General features: G+C 40.7%; 1 protein-coding gene across 6 annotated transcripts in view; it reads left to right on the forward strand.

The window, feature by feature from the left end:
• ITPR1 (inositol 1,4,5-trisphosphate receptor type 1) overlaps positions 1-17,142 on the forward strand; it is a 328,400-nt gene that overhangs the window by 202,138 nt on the left and 109,120 nt on the right. For 2 of the 6 annotated variants that reach the window (XM_045493609.1, XM_045493611.1), the window contains 4 exons: positions 410-521; positions 6,085-6,117; positions 13,880-13,915; positions 15,061-15,111. In XM_045493609.1, the coding sequence (XP_045349565.1) occupies positions 410-521; positions 6,085-6,117; positions 13,880-13,915; positions 15,061-15,111 (232 nt within the window). The remainder of the gene's footprint in view (positions 1-409; positions 522-6,084; positions 6,118-13,879; positions 13,916-15,060; positions 15,112-17,142) is intronic. The other 4 variants (XM_045493610.1, XM_045493613.1, XM_045493612.1 and 1 more) reach the window with 2 other exon arrangements.

Raw genomic sequence — 17,142 nt, forward strand, 5'->3', positions numbered from 1 at the left:
GGCTTTTTTATACTTTATATTTTAACAGTGCTATGGGCACTCTTCAGTGGATAAAAAGCTGCACTGTATAAACTAACAAGTTTGAGTGGACTTCTGTCCTGTTTCTTCTCTTCCTATAATCTTTCTATCACGTGTGGTAGACTCCTGCCCTCTGAGCCCTTTTGCGGTTACTGACCAGCAGGTGTCGCCATTGAGACGCTATTGAGACACTAACTGGCTGTTCTCACAACAGTGAATGGCCAAGCATGTTTAACCTGGGAGTCCTTGATAAATATTTATTCATTTACTGCCTAGTTACAATAAGTTTCTTGTGAAGTTTGTTTATTTATTTATTTATTTACTTACTTACTTACTTATTTAAATATGTTTTCAGGGACCTAATGCATGGTTTTCCTCCTACCACATTCAGGTTAATAAAGCATACTAAACAGCTGCTAGAGGAGAATGAAGAGAAACTCTGCATTAAGGTCCTGCAGACTCTCAGAGAAATGATGACCAAAGATAGAGGCTATGGAGAAAAGGTACTGAATGTTATTTTCTTGTTAAAACAGGGTATGTCTATGAAGTTGACGTGGGGTTGTGGGTTAGAAATGCACCGTAGTTCAGGCATATTGACTGAGGGGTTAACTTCTTTCTTTTTTAAAGCTAATTATCTTGTCACGAAGAGTAGCTACATCATATTCCTTCTCTTTTAAAAGGCGCATATACTTAGCTGTTGTATAGACTGCTTGCTACATAATGAATCTAATGTCAGGGAAATAGTAATAAGACTTTTCATCTAAATTCCCAACGGAAATGCAGACACCTCTTGTGTATCCCAGCGTGCATTCCTGAGTTTTGGATTCAGCTAAGCATACCTGTGGGTTTACTTCTTTCTGGGGAGATGTTGCACAATCCCTGCAGTGTACTAAGAAACTCCCTCCAGTTCTAACTGGCATTAAGGCAGGCAAACACACCATTTCTAGCTGAGATTGGGAAATGGGCAGTTCCTGCGACAGGATACTTCTTGGCATCGGCAGTGAGTAAGGATGTTTAGAGACCCTCACAGTTTCAATTTTGGTCCAATACGTGGGGAAAAAACAACAATCTCATTGTCCCCCACCCTTTGCCCCCCCACTAAAAAAAATCTGGGCCTCAGTTTAAAATCTCACCAGTTTTCATTTGAAGGTAATAGGTCACTAATTATCTCCAAGCCACTTAAGCAGCTTTTTCTGAATTGGTAAATCGACTGATGTCATTGATTTGTCAAAAAACCCAGTAACTCATTGATTCATCTCTGTGAAGAAGCCTTCATAATTAAATCACAGCCTTCTTTTTAAAAGTGGATAGTTACAACTGTATTATTCCAAGTATAGAGGCCTGCAGGGATCCTGATTTCTAACCTAAGCAACATCGAACGTAAATATTAGAGCTATTTCACATATGAAAATCTTTGGATAAGAAACATAAAACAGCAAAGTACACAAGCCCTTTAGCAGTGTATATTTCTTCACTGTCCCCAGATTACTTGGCTTTTAAAAATTTGATGGTGGAAACCTGCTAGAAAAGAGTTTATAAATACAAATGACAGACATGAAGAAACATTGTACAGATGAGAAATGATGAGATGTCCCGTTCATACATACACCTGTATGGGCACCTACGTAGGTCTTGCACTAAAAAAAGAAAAAGAAGAATAGGAAGGAACTAACAGCAGAGAATACCAGACAAACAAACGGCATTTTTTTTCACAAGATCTTTATTTTTCTTTGAGTGAGCTTTAAGAAATTTTTAAAAAAATAATTCCAGTTATAGAAATTCACTCTTCATAATAAGATAGAATCCACCAAAAGGGCCATAACCAGTTATGAATATATTTGTAGCTTTGGGGGCATAAAACTTGATTTTCAAAGGTTGAGACCAGTTTTCTCTCCTTTAGAGTATCTGTTCATCTCTGTGACTGAGATTTTTATAGTAAACTTGGTGTCTCTACTCCCACAAATGTTACAAGTTGTGATTATATTTCCGTTTCTCTGAAGTTTTCTTTTTTATACCATAGAAAGTAGAAAATCTAGGAGTCGAATCTGTTGCTTGGCAGCCAAGTACGTCAGGGTCTTTGGGCTGTGTGGAAGGTATGCTTCCCCACTGGCTTTCCCTGCCTGTTGGTGCTAACTGGGAGAACATCATTACAGACCACGGGAGATACTGGATCTGAGATGTTGTAAAATTGTCTGTTATAAAGCTCATGGAAAATGTTAAAGCCTGGGGATTTAAGAGGGCAGTAGGTGGAGGTTGTTAGGAAAAAGTAAATAGTTGAGAAGAGCTTCTTAGACCCTGGCTCACATTCTTTTTTCAGCTGGTGAAGAAATTAGCCACACCCAGGCAGAGAGACTTAAAGGAAAGATGGCATGTCTTTCCAGTCTGGTTGGGGGCTGTCATCCCCCTTTATGAAAGTGAAAATACTGCAGGCAAATGTGGGAAATGCCATGCAACCAAGGAAGACATTCCAGAAACCCATGGTAGTCAACAGTTTCAATGCCTATAGCACATACTTAGAATGCTTCTGGCCCTATGCTTTGTGGGAAAATGCTTCTTAACCCTTCACATTAATGGAACTAAAAAGAGTGGGGGGGGGGGGAGGACGTTAAACTATTTCTGTTTCTTCCGATCCAATAGTGAGTATTAAATTTGTCCTATTTTATTAAGTCTGTTGAAAATTGTTTTGATGTTTTGCTGGCTGTCCCTATTTGAGTAAAGATGCATGATGTAGGGGCAGGCCAGCTCTTTCAAGGGTGGAAGGAACCCAGAGCCAAAGAACTAACCTTTCTCAGGCAAACCAGTTGGCTTTAGTTGATAAAATAAATGAGGTGTTCTTTGGACTGGATGCTCAGGGCACAAGGGCAAGTGTGAAGTCATTTCCGTCTTCCTGGCCCAGTTTTCCTATTAGTTGTCTCTTAAGTGGAATTTGTCCCATGACTACTACCCTTCTGGGATGTGCAGAATTGTTCTGCCTCTCTGCCTTGTCCTGAGTCCTCATGGCCATAGTCTGATCTGGCATTGCTTTGTCCAGCCCTCCGTCCACACACAAGGAGGCCATAGCAGAGAGCTGAAGTGACCTCCCAAGGTCACATGGCTAATGTGTGACAGGATCAAGACTGAAAGCCAGGGTCTTGAATCCCTGTCCTTTCCTCCCACCCCCAACATGGTTTCCACCATGTTTGTGTGCCAAGTTTTCTTGTAAGCCATAATCCTTAAAGATCATGAGAAATAGATGCCTTTATTCATCTCTACATTTTCTTTTTTTTATTTTTCAAAAACATTTTTTAAATTTTTATTGTTGAGACACGATACTCAACGATACTACTGAGCACGAGTAGGGGAGGGGCAGAGAAAGAGGGAGGCAACAGAATCTGAAACAGGCTTCAGGCTCTGAGCCATCAGCACAGAGTACCACGTGGGGCTTGAACCCATGAACCATGAGATCATGACCGGAGCTGAAGTCGGACGCTTAACTGACTAAGCCACCAAGGTGCCCTCATCTCTACATTTTCATTCAACATTTAGGATTATCAAGGTCACAGATAAAAATGAAAGATGAGGTCATGATTATTCTGTTAAAAAACATTGAAACATTGGTGTGCTTATATGGATCTACTTGTCTGAAAAGAAAGCCATTGAGTACTGCCACCCATATATTACTAGATACACTAAAACATAACAGAATCACTGTAACACCAACTTAAATTTTTTTAATGCCATATGTACCCATTAGTGTCCTAAAGTATGTCTTAAATAAAAATAACATTCTTTGACTTCTTATGTGCCAGCCACTATACTAAGCATCTCTTACCATTTGTCAGATCAGCCTCAGGAATATCATAATTGTTATTAACTATTCTTGGGGGAGAAAACTTAGGCTCAGAAAGTTTCAGAAACTTGCCTAGGGTCACACAGCTAATAATGGGGGAACCAGGAATTCAAACTGAGGCAAACACCGTGACTTCAGAGTCCTCGCTCTTCTCCACTGTATCATTTGTGATTGACACCATTTGAAGTTCTCCCACAAGTTTAAGTTTCAATTATGTTACATCATTATGTAAGTGACCTGAGGCAGTGACCCTGACTGTGCTGCACGTAGCAGGACTTAAATATCTAATCTTCAGCTCAGTTCTGACTTCTCACCTGTTGAAAACAGTCTCCACTTGATGCCATCTTGCTTTACAAATTATGATCGTCTCAGAGTCATCCAAAACCTGTGGTTTTGCTTAGGTCCCAAAAGAAAGCATCCAATCGGTGAGTAGTCAGTGGTCAGTCCTCTTGTCTTGGTCAGCTCACTGAGAAGTGCCTGTCCAAGAATTATCACGTATGATGCTAAGCTCAGGACTGCTAGAAGATTGTCAAAAGATTTAATCATGATCATTTAGGAATAAAAAAAAAAATCATCTTTATTATGTCTCTAAAATGCTAAGGACCAGCAATGAGTATTTGTCTCATAGAGTGGTAAACATAAAATACATATGAAAAATGATAACCAAAATAATGTTGGAGTATGTTTTTGTATGGTGCCTACAATGACTTGCTATCCTGTGTATTCAAAATTAATAAACTTTAAAATCATATCAGGACTTTACCACCACTCTTTGTATGCAACGCCTACTGAATTCTGCTTTTAATCCACAAATTAAACAATGTCTTTATTTAAAAAAACAACAAAAAACTTCCTATGGCTAAACATCTCTAAAATTTAATCTGAATCTCTCTTTAACTCAAAGAACATCTAAAAGCCCCCTAGACCCATATGCCCCTAGAACATATGTTGTATGTTACATACTGGCTCCTCTGTAGTCTACTGTAGGTTCAAAGAGCTTGAAAAGAAATTCAGAGGCCAAGAATTAATTTGAAAGGGTATCTCAGAATTTATTTAAAATCTGTTTTCTTGAGGTGCCTGTGTGGCTCAAAGGGTTAAATGTCCGACTCTTGATTTTGGCTCAGGTCATGATCTCAGTTTGTGAGATTGAGCCCCAAGTTGGTCTCTGTGGTGACAACACGGAACCTGCTTGGGATTCTCTCTTCCCTCCCTTCGTCTCTCCCTCTCTCCTCACTGTCCTCACTCTCTCAAAATCAATAAATAAACATTTAAAAAAATTTTTGTCTTCTGATAGTAGTAGCTCTTTTACTACCAGAGAGTTTTTGACCTCAAGTAATGTCAGGGTTTTCATTTCATATTAATTGGCAGAACCTCTTAATTTACTAATGCTTCTTTTGTCTAGGTGAATAAAGTATTTCAGGATTTCTAATAGGAACTTAAATTTGCAAATGTATTATTAGTGAACCATAATATAAATAACTCGAGGGTCATCTCCCCCCTTAAGCACAATTGTGATTAATGCTCTAGTTGTTTTCTTTTTCTTGAACCTGATGCTAATAAGTCACTTATTTATCAACTAATATCACTTGCGTTGGCTCTAATCATCTTTGGGGGAAAACATTTCTTTTTTAATAATCAATAGTAACCAGGATATGGAGCTTCTAGTCTTAGGATATGTCGGCTGGCCTGCCCCTACGTCATTTCATATTTGCTGAAATTGAACCTGGTTCCGATTTAGCCCAAATGCAGTTTAAGCCCCAGATCCCCCCTGAATGGTAAAATGAATGGAAATAATGAATTTTCTCCTTAGCTGAGTTGATCACCTGTAGTCTTTGGCTCTCCTCTTTCCCATCCTCTTCTGAAAGATTGTGGTTCTTGACTGGGCAGTTTGCGCTTGCTCCCAGCTCAGTGCAAGTTTTCACCTGTGCAGGGGAGAGGGAAGGTGCACCTCTGAGCTCTTAGTTGAGTGACCTGCCAGGTTTGCTCCCTGGCATGTGAACACAGTGGGGCAGCATCCTGCCCGTCTGTTCCTGAGCAGTGGGGTTGAGAGCAGATGTCACTGTGAGCTGTGGTAGTTAGTGCCCCCGGTGCCTGCACCCCTTCGGAGGGTCACCATGTAACAGTGCTCCACCGTGGGGGTCTCAGTGCTAAGAACACGCTGACGAAGTTTCTAATGCTTCGCTTGCTCTTGTTTCCTAACGTTTCCTTCTTTTTCTCCCCCTTTTTTTCTTTTCCAGCTAATTTCCATTGATGAATTGGATAATGCTGAGGTCCTAATTTCATTTTTTTTTTTTAAATGTCCCATGGTGATGTTTCCATGACATCCTTCCAGTGAACACTGTGGTCTGTTCCTTAGTCTTTGCAGTGTCTAGTATCTGACTTTTGTGTAGTGTGCCTTCTGGGCGTGAGCTGAGTCCTTTGTGTCTGTGTTAGCATTTCCCATGAGTTTGTTTGCCATTTGTCCTTGGAGATCCCATCTGAGTCTAGATAAAGATTTTCTAAACTGTGATAAGATTTCCGTCATTCACTGTTTAGAATCTCAACCGAATTTGTGGTTGATGCTGGTTATTAACCTATTCCTAAACTCAGTGTTGATATTCATAAAGAGCTTTTCTATCTGCACATAAAGCACCAATACAAAAAGAAATAACTGCATTCATATAGTTTGAAAGTAGTCAAAGGAGAAAAAAAACAACACTATTTTCTTGGTCCCCATGTTGGAAGGTATTGAGTGTGAGGGGGTCCTAAAAATTTCTGCCAGAGTGCATTGTGAATTCCAAAATGCACATTGAGACTTTCCAGCTACAGACTTGAAATGGGATTAGGAATGTATTATTACCATGGCTTTACATCTTGGAAAAATACCTAAAGGTCAAGAAATATAATTGTCATCTGATGGTTTCTATACTTAAGTATCAAATTAGTTTTACTTACCCAGAATTATCCTGGGGACCAATGAGTAGTCATTTTGTTTGGGATTTGGGGATCTCTGAAATATTTTTTGTTTGGTGAATATTTTCAGCATTTCCTGCCGTATATTTAGGTTGCAATAAACATTTGGTAAATGGTACTAGAATGTATTAATTTGGGGAATTAAAGTATATAAATGAAGGAGTTTAATTACTTGGCAAATTGAGCGCCCTGGAAAATAATTTTATTAGACTTTTAAAAATCACTTACCTGGTCTACTTTTTTAGATACCTATTATTTCTTTTGACAGGCTAATTAACTCCCTATTTTTGGGTAGGATAGAGCTACCAGATAGAATATGTTGTCTATTCTAATATCCACTACCATCGTTTCAAAAATATTAAGAGATGTTTCAGATGTATGTAGGGAGAGTTCGAATTACAGACTTAAAGCAAGTGATGATGAATTTCACCGTGTTCCTGCAGGAATGGAGCTCAGAGAGGTTAAGTGACTGGACTTAGCTCGCACAGCCAGATAGGCTAAATGGAGGCTAGCACACTGCCGCCTCAGCCCCTCACCTGGTGTGTTTGCTTCTTTGCCACAGTAAACTCTGTAAACAGAGACTTTTCCTTATATTAATCCCACATGAACCCAGGAGGAGGCCATACCCTCTGGGATGAATAGAAGGGGAGAAAAACAAAAGGCTGTGTGGTGGGTTAATTAATAACTTTACCCATAGATATTTTTGCCATTTCCGTCTGGTTTATTCTCTTCCTGGTGTGCCCCTGAAAAATACCTAATGCCGACTTAGCGTGTCAGCACCTTTTGTTACTCGTCTTTCTACCTGGTATTATAAATGCCTCACTGATTTGAACTCTTACTCTTAAATACTGAAGTTGTATTTCTACTTGCTTAAGTACAAATGAAGTCAGAAAAGAAGATCTTCCTTCATCGGAGTCTGCAATGTTATTAATATACTGTTTTGCACCATAGTAATCATTTGATGTGTTTGCTTGCTCAAGATAGGACTTGGGTATCCTGGCTGGGAGTTTATTGCTTGCTTATGGAAAGATTCCACAGTTGGAGCAGGTGTGTTTATAATTATACTCTAGGAAATAGAATACTGTCTGTTTATAAAAGAAGAATGTTCTGGCAGCCGCTTGGATTCTTTGAAAATTCCCTGAGGAAGCAACTGTGGATCCCCTCTTCGTTGTTACCCCTGGCAACCGTCAGAGCCCTGGGACACCAACACTCTGTCCTCAGTCCCTCAGGCTGTTGGATCTGGTCCTCTAAGCGGAGATGTCTGATTGGCCTTTATCATCAATGGCTGTTCTGGAAACCACCACTGCTCCTGCAGCTTCTACTCTACCCGGCCTTTTGTCATTGTGTGCTGGTGGAAGCCTGCAGCACACAGCTGGAGTTCTGCGGAAGCTTAATGAGAGAGTTCATGCTGGCCCAGGATACAGACAAGGCATCACACCTAACTTGGAAACCACTGTTCCATTCTAAACATGGTTGGGAATCGCCCCGGGAATAGTGTAAGGCATATGTGGTAATCTCATGATACCCTGACTGGGGAAGGGCCACTGCCCTTTGATGATAGAGGCCACTTGGGCATCTCAAGGAAGGAGATGTGCTATGAACAACTCGTAAAAACAAAAAAGAAAAAACAAAAAACAAAACAAAAAAAACCAACACAGCGCCTCTGTGTCTCTGTCAGTGCTCTGAGAAAACAGGGTGAAATGAGGTCAGAGTCATGGAGTCCCTGCAAGGAAAGGGCATGGTATGGGGCCTTCCCAGCTGTCTTGTAGAACAAAATTTCATTTGAAACTAAGAAAAGAGAAGGTTTCTTCCTTCCTTTTCTTTTCTCATTCCTTTTCTTTTCCCTTTTCTTTCTTCTTTCCCTTTTCTTTCTTTCTTTTCTTTCTTTTTTACTTTCTTTCTTTCTTTCTGGCAAATAAACAGGCACAGTCTTCATCCCCCTGATTTTACCTTTTCCTTGGGGTGTTGGTTGAGGGGTATAGATTGGGTGAAGGAGAAAAGGAAACACCATACTTGAGTTCCTTCAGCTCACTGTTAAAGTTTATAGTTTGATGAATTGTTATATATGTATACACACACTTCAAGGTAGTAGAGATTTCCATCACCCTCAGAAAGTTCTCCTGTCTACCCATTCTTGGCTTTCAATGGACACTAATGATGCCAACAACACTGAGTTATATGAGTAACATTTGAGTGCCTGTTACATTCCAGGCACAGTGCAAGGGGATATGAATATGGTGATGCCCTCACATAAGCACAGCGTCTGCCCTTCTGAAGTACACAGTCCTGTGGGGGAGACGGGCAGTGGTTAAAATTAATGTTCAGTGACAACTGTCAACTATGAGAATTGCTAGCATGAAGAAGTACACGGACTCATGAGAACATAGAGTTTGGGAACGTCTACCTGAGCAGGGAGGTCTTGTAAGAGCTTAGGTCAGGTAGCAACAAGTGGGTAGCACCAGCAGGTGATCGTGTAAGTCACCTTTCTAAAGTGTAAAGTGCTGTGCTAACTGACCAGATGATTGCGATCAAATACTCCAACTTGAGGTGGAGGCTGTGGGCAGAACAGTAATCCACCTCATTTTCGCGTATGTGTCTATGAAAGGAAACAGTGTGTTTAGATAAGTATGTGCTATAGCTCAGTGGAACATGCTGCGTTTCTTCGTATTCAAGATGTGATCCCCATGTAATCACTGTCACTTGGACCCATGGAATCTGCAGAGCCACCTGTGCCAGCTTGGGCTTCCTGCATCACAACAGAAGAGCTAGAGTGGCATGCCCACTTGTTCAGGGTGGCTGCAGCCCGCTAACGTCAGCCCTCAGCTTACCCCACTTTGAGCTGCTTCTGCAAGCAAAGGATGCCACCAACGGAGAATTTTGTAAGATTCACTTGGGGTGGGGGTGGGGGAGTGGGGGAGAAGAGAAGAGAAACCGAAGAATTATTAAATTTCACCTTCAGGGGGCGTTCTCATGACGTCCAACCCAGGGTGGAGGTGTCCTACTTTTTTACATTGCTGTGAACTGCTGGGTTGGGCACCTGCCAACATTCAGGCGGCAGTTACATAAGAGCTTCTTTTTTTCCTGGAATTTAGGCTCACTGCTGATGTGTGACCTTCAGCAGCAATTGCCAATAAATGCAGTGGGGCTGTTTACTGTTAGACACTAGCAACCATAGAGCAAGCAAGCTCAATTCAGAGCATACAGAAGCTGTTGCAGAAATCTCTGGATGATTTGAGGTTTTTGGTGGTGTTTTTTTTTTTTTTTTTTTTTTTTGGTAGCTTTTTTTTTTTTTTTTTTAATATCGTGAGATTATTCCACAATGACTGGAATTGTATAATTAAATCAGATGTGTTTTTTAAAAATGAATTTATCTGAGTTCCAATGAACGTGTTCTGTAAAGTAAAGGTGAAACTGTCATTGGGACTAAATGATTTTTACTTCTTTGTTTCTAAAAACAAATACCATTAATAAAGGGTATTGTGTTAGCAAGTGTGATGGTTTTAAATTGTTCTGGTAAAATGCTTAGGTAACCTATGTCAGCTCAATTTTCTTTAAAGCTCTCTGGTCTCTTAAGGTGGGTTTGCATAGGCTCATGAAGGACAGGTTCCTGCAAACATATTTGCAAGCCTGTTCACTGTTGGCTGCTTGGTTGGTTTGCCCCTTTGAGGTTTTGAGTGGGTGAAGAGGAACCAGAGGCTGATTCAGGGGTACTGGAGTTCATACATTCCCTTTGATGTGCTGATAATGAGGATCATAATACGCTTGTATTTCTTAAACTGTATTCAGTTTCTACTAGGGATGGTCCATGGAAAAAGACTTCATCTTTCAAAGGAAAATTCTAGAAACCTATGGTTAATAGGATGATTTATGTTGATGGCAGCGGAAAACAAAAGGTTTTGTTTTGTTTTTTTTTTTTTTTACAAGGCTGTGGTCTCTGCTAGTCTGTTAGAGGCATACATGAAATGTATGTATGTATGTGAACGGATAGTCTTGTACATACACCGGAAATAGGTGTATAGTCTAGGAAGACTAAGAGCTGTTTTTTTTTTTTTTTGTTTTGTTTTGTTTTTTAAGATGAGAAGGTATGATTTCCTTCATTTATAGTAGAACTTCATCCTTTTATAAAGTGCTAGGTACGTCACATATTGAAAGTGAGCATGCCAGTGTCTTAGAAGCACATAGGTAGTTACCACTCAAGGACCATAGTTATGATGCCTTGATTTGTGGCCTCATCCAAGGACACTTGGGATTCAGTGACTTGAGATTGATTTTGAATTTGTCTTTCAAAGCCAATCATTTGAAATCTATTTTAGTTTAAATTAGTTTAAATTTTGCTGACCTTGTCTAAAAGCAATGGGAAGACTTAAGATGAGAGAAATAAGAATAGGCAGTAGGGCGCAGTAGTGGGTTTCCAAGTTCAAAACCACACAGCATCAGACTGTTGTGCATCATCTGCTGGTTCGGGAGGCTTTGCCTTGATTGAAGATGTCAGCACCTAAATATAGTGACTGATCCTAGGAATAGGGTGGGAAAGACCAGACTTGTCCGAATTCAGACATGACCGTTTTCTCTCTCTCAGCATCCTTCCTTAACATTGAGGATGATGCTTCATGTAAAAGAAATTAATTTTATAATGAAAATGTGCTGAGAAAAATAACCTCATGCATTTACTAAACATTATCAATTGCTTTTGGTAATTATGTAGCTGTTACCTTATTTGAACAATGTAGCTTATTAGGAATATGCTTCTATTTTTCAAAATTTCAAGTAATTGCTGTGAAGTAACCTCATCCTCAAGGAAATAGAACTGAAATCCTCATAGGAGGAAGTGCTGGCAAAGGCCATTGGAGTTCTGTTGTTGTTGTTGTTGTTTTTACCAAATTATATGCCATGTATAGTTTGGCCTTTGCCATGCCTGAACTCATTTTATGTCCTAGCAAGTTGTCTTATTTAGGGGACTGGCTCTTAAATATTGTGAAATGAAGTTTACTAAAAATACACCAACGATTGTTTAATGTTTTAACTGGAGGAAACCCTAAAGAATATGTGCTCCAGTCTCGTTGACTGCAGGTCAAGACATGGAGGCTCAGAGAGGTTCAGTGACTGGCTCAGGTTCACATAAAGCCGGTGCCTGGATGAGCTTCTGGACACATGACCCTGTGCAGCACGTTGGGTGTTGCTATTCTGTTTAATGAACGGATAGCGTTAAAAAGGTGTCCTTCTGTTTACATAATGATTCCCAAGGCTGCACAACATCCTTTGTTGTCTCAAAAGGCTTCATGAAATGTTCAAGGAGAAAAGATAATTTGAATGTCATTTTTATCTTGGAAATTAATTGCAAAACAAGCATGACAGTGGTCTAAGGAAGCAGTGGACTGACTGTACAATCATAAAGCCTATCAGAGGCCACTGATGCCTGAGTGATTAAGAAATAGCCATATACTCCCTATGAGCATACTAAACGTACTCACGATGCTTCTTCAGACACAGAGATGTCAGACAGGAAAATTGACGAAACTGAACCAAACCCCACCACTTCCAGGTTCTCATTTCCTTTAACCTCTTCTTCATTTCCTTTAACTTTTGTTTGGATTGGGAAAATGAGCAATACGGTAGCTCTGGGGAGTTCCTCCAGTAAACCCATGCCTAGAATTCTTTTGTTCTAATCATACAGGATCACTATAAAAGGATATGTTAGTGAGAATGTAGCCAGAGATGACATGTTTTTCCATTGATACCTCCAACTGCTCTAAAATGTATGGGCCATTACCTTAATTCTCCTTTTTCTTCTGTGTCCCTTTCGCACCGAGATAGCAAAAATGTTTACACAATTTTAATTCTTTAGCCTAAAGCATACCAAATAAAACAATAAAGTGTTTTCTTGGGTTGTGATATTATTTATGTCTCGAAAAGACCTATAACTGACCTGGCCATACTTCCTTCCGTCTGTCCTGCCACTCTGTGTATCCCCACCCCAGCAGGAAGCTCAGTACTCTGGAGATACATTTTTTCCTTCCCCTGAGGTTAGGGGAGTTGTGCTCATGTCTCAAAATTCTTCTGTCCATTATTGAGTGAGCAGCCCTCTCTATATGTCCGCGCTGTCCCTGGAGAATTGCTTTAATCTCTGTACTTAAAGAGATCTCCTATATTTTTTTTCTTCATTTTACCTGTTGGAAATAGAAAACAAGATACATCATGATGTTGTATAATAACATTCTCACATCAAAAACATCGTTTCCATCTGGGGGATCAAACCAAGGGGGTGGGTAGCATTGAGCTGGATTGAGACACCACCAGACTTCACAGGTATAGTCCTTCTGTGCTTTCAACACATCCCCTGGCTCACCACCAAACAGCCACAACCGAGCCTCAGTACGGGTGTGCTATGTCACTGGAGCATTGCTAAGGCAGGCCAAGGTCACTCCCTTGCAGCAGGAGCGTTGGCCTCATTCCATAGTCCCAAACTGCACCTTGAACCAGCCAGCCGTGCCCTGTGCGTGACTTTGGTCCAGGGAGGTCTGGGTGGGGTCTGGCAGTTACATCTGACATCAGTTCCCTGCTTGGAGCGTGTGCCCTGTGGAGGACAGATTGGTGGTGCTGTCTTTGGCAACCTTTGGACCCCTGGGAAGGAGACTGCCCCCGAGACCTCTGTTGTCATTACCCACCTGTTCCTCCCTCCCTGCACCTTTGCGGATAGCCCTGGAATAGCTTTTCCTCTCTTGATGATCAAAACACAGGTGTGCAGCGGTTCTTTGTTTGGCATCCTTTTTTTTTTTTTTTTTTTTTTTTTTTTTAAATACAGATTTCCTCCTTGGTCATTAGTAGTCTTTCGTTTCTTTGCTCATTTTAAATAAATTTCCCTATCTCGGGCCAATTGTTTTTCCAGCATGACCACATTTAATCCAATTTAAGAGAGAAATGATCTCCCTGCCTTGGTTGCTGAAGATGTGGTATAGCCAGGTCACCTCATCTTTGATCTTGCCTTCTGTGTTTTGTCCTTGAGTGTTGGTCTCTGGACTTCTTTGTACCCCACGAGATTCAAGTGCCATAACTAACATGATTTGTTTTACTCCCAACTAGCTACCACAAGCTCCGGATTCTGAGAACTCCACAGAGGTGTGTGTTGCTTACCTATATTTGCAATGACAGCAAATATGGGTGCTTCTCAGTTGTCCTGGTTGAGTGTCTGAGTTGTTGTGGGGGAATTTCTGTCCTGGTGGTAGATACAGGAGGGAAGTCCTCTAGCTGGGCTGGGAACTAATGGTTTCTGTAACTGAGGTGACTCTCTCTGTAGAAAGAATGTTCTTAGTTGCTGGAGGTAAACCAAAGTGTTCCTCCAGGTGAGGAGATAGGGCTCTGTGAAGGCTTTCACACGAAACTGTCTCCCTCTTGAAATGTTCTTTTGAGAGACTCTGGAATGTCAAGACCTTTCTCTTGTTACACAAAATAAATCCTGGGTCCTGTGCAGAGATGATGCACATTTGAAGTTCTGGATATTAATGTGTAGTTTTGGTGAAAGCTGCTAATATAGTCAGTTTCACATTGCACTCTTTCTCTTCTTCTTGCTAACTAATCTTGTTAAATGAGGAACTAGAATTAATTAAGGCATCTAAAGTCTTAGAGATGCTTTCTGGGGCGGCATATTTCTAACTATGAAAATTTACTTTCAGAAGCTATTCTAAAACCACAGTAGGGTAAAGCATGAATGAAGCGCAATATATTTAAAAAAAAAAAAAGTCTAATGAAAATCTTAAAAATGAAACCGATTACCAGGTAGCTGAGTTGCAATGTGGATGCTCTGTAATGATCAGTCTCTAATACGCTGATCAGAGCACATCACTCTTAGCAGCTTGGATTAGAATGCTGTGTACTGGTGGGTCGGGGAGAGCCAAGGTGCCGTGTATGTGTCTGTTCAGAAGTGTGTGCATTGATGTTCTTATGCATGTGCCACGCAGTTAATGCATGTATGAATTGTGAGGACCTGCCCTGTTATGTAAAAGTACATAATGTAACATATGGCAAAAAAGTCATAAGTCTGCTCACTTTAAACAGTACATCAGGGTTGGGGACAGGACAATTGTTCAGCATTCAAAGTAATCGAGCATTAATATGTGTCTGGGAAAATTTTTTTAAGGGCCTATAATCCTTTTGTGTAACTCTTTGCTCAGTCTGAGCTCTTGGTGTGTTTCATTTGTGACTGATACTGAAGATGGTCATGTCTGCCTAGTGTTGTACTTAAAATGGAATTTCTGCATGCTTAGCAGGAACTTGAACCGAGTCCCCCCCTGAGGCAACTGGAAGACCATAAAAGGGTACGTAGTCTTGGATGTTGGGAGCTAATGACCATAACACCTCCCTCAGCCATACACTATAATTTAAAGACAGCTTTTGTTGGTGTTGATATTCTTAAAGTGCTAACTGGCTCAGGACCAGTCACAGCCATTTGTATCAGTGAGGGTAACTGGAGAGTCTCCCTCTTACCTACCTGTAGGACCAGTCTCAAATAATGACCAGCAAGCTAATAAGCTTTTTGTGACCTCTTTTCTTTTTCTGTAGTGGCTTTCTAGTTAGGTGAAGTCATAAATATTTTTTTGTAAGTCATTGATGATCATTATGGGTAATTTATAATAAAGTATAGTGAAAACTTGATAATTGTACTACTCAGCTATAAAAACAGCTAACGATATATTTATTCTGCCCTTTTTTTACACAGATGTGAATGTGTGCCCTTGAGCATTTTCACTGTCCTTGGGATTAGTCTAAGTGTACAACTTGTGTACCTTTTGTCATTCAATATTATATATGGTCATTTTCTTTGAAAGTCTTTGAACGTTAATAGCTGTCTAAAGTTCCACAAATAAGCAAGTAGTCTGTCATTTTATCCCTTTGATGAAGAAATGAAATGTGTACAACTTTGGATAGATTCCTAGAAGGGGCACTCTTAGGCTAAAGGATAGACACTTTCTTAAGGTGCTGATTATGCATTGCCAAACCATTTTCTACTAGGCCTGTATACATCATTAGCATGCTGACCAATTCATGTTATTCATGTTTGGAAGATAAGCAGATATCCTGGGCTTCTGAGTACTTATCATATACCAGTGACTGTGCTAAGCCTTGTACATACGTTAACTCATCAGTTTCTATTAATGCTGACCGTAACCCAGTGACACGGCCTTCATCCCCATTTCACGCATTAGGAAACTGAGACACAGGCAAGTAAAGTACTTTACTCAAAGTCATGGAGTTAGAACACAAGCAGTTATTGCAAAGATTGCCTTGGAATTGTGGTCATCAGTGTCCGGAGGGCTTAGGCCTGAGATCAGGGGGCAGCCTGGTGCACCTTTGCTCTGCTCACACGATCTAGCCCCTGCCCGGTCCCACTTTGTCCCAAATTCTTTCCACTCTTCTGCGATTATAATTTCTCAGGCTATGACCAAAGAATAGCTCCCAGAGAGTTGGCATTCAACCCTTCCTCTCCAGCATCCTGTATCTCTTGCAGTTCATTGAGCGAGGGCCCCTTGCATTCCTGTGTTTTCTGTCCTTGCCTGTCCTCTAAGAATTACCATGGGCCTTAGAAGTAGCTGGTAAGGCCATACAGGTGTCTCTTACACCCTGGGTTCCCAGGGGGCACACTGTTGAATGCTGCGCAAGCATGTCAGCTTTAGAATTAAAAACAAGTTCAGGTCTCCCTTTGCCAAGTCCTAGCAGTGTGATTTGGGCCTCAGTTTCTTCTGCTGTAAAATGAGGCCATTAATAGGCTCTACTCCCTTAGGACTGTTCTGCTGGGGTGTGCACGTGAAGCACTTAGCACAATGGCTGCACTATGACAAGGGTTGCTAACTGCTGTAGTTACCTTCCAGCTTGAAACACTTCAGTGATTTGGTATACACTAGTAACAAAAGGCAGGTATGTTAAAATCGAGGCACTACCTTAATGCTGACTAAGATGTGAAAGGCCCACCACTCATGTGAGAGGGTGATCTTTCCTGCAGCACATGATTTTTAAGTGCCTGGAACCTGGGAAGCCAAAAAGTTACTTTCTCTCTCCTGTGTAAGTGGCAATGTTAACTCCTTAGTGCCTTGTTCAACACTTGGCTATATTTCCACCTGTCCTTAGCCACTAGTCTGAGAGAAATGAAACTTATGTGAGCAAACTGCAAGGCAGGAGCTTGGTTTCATTACTCTACATCACTGGTCTACCATTTTTATGGTTTTAAAATCACACTTCCTGCAAAAGAAGCTCTTGGCCTTTACCTTTACTCAGTCTTAGGTAATAATGTGTGTGTGGAGTTACTTACCAAGACAAACATCTGATACTTGTTTGTGTACTACAGGTGTGAA

The sequence above is a fragment of the Leopardus geoffroyi genome, chromosome A2 (assembly GCF_018350155.1).
Source record: "Leopardus geoffroyi isolate Oge1 chromosome A2, O.geoffroyi_Oge1_pat1.0, whole genome shotgun sequence".
NCBI lineage: Eukaryota > Metazoa > Chordata > Mammalia > Carnivora > Felidae > Leopardus > Leopardus geoffroyi.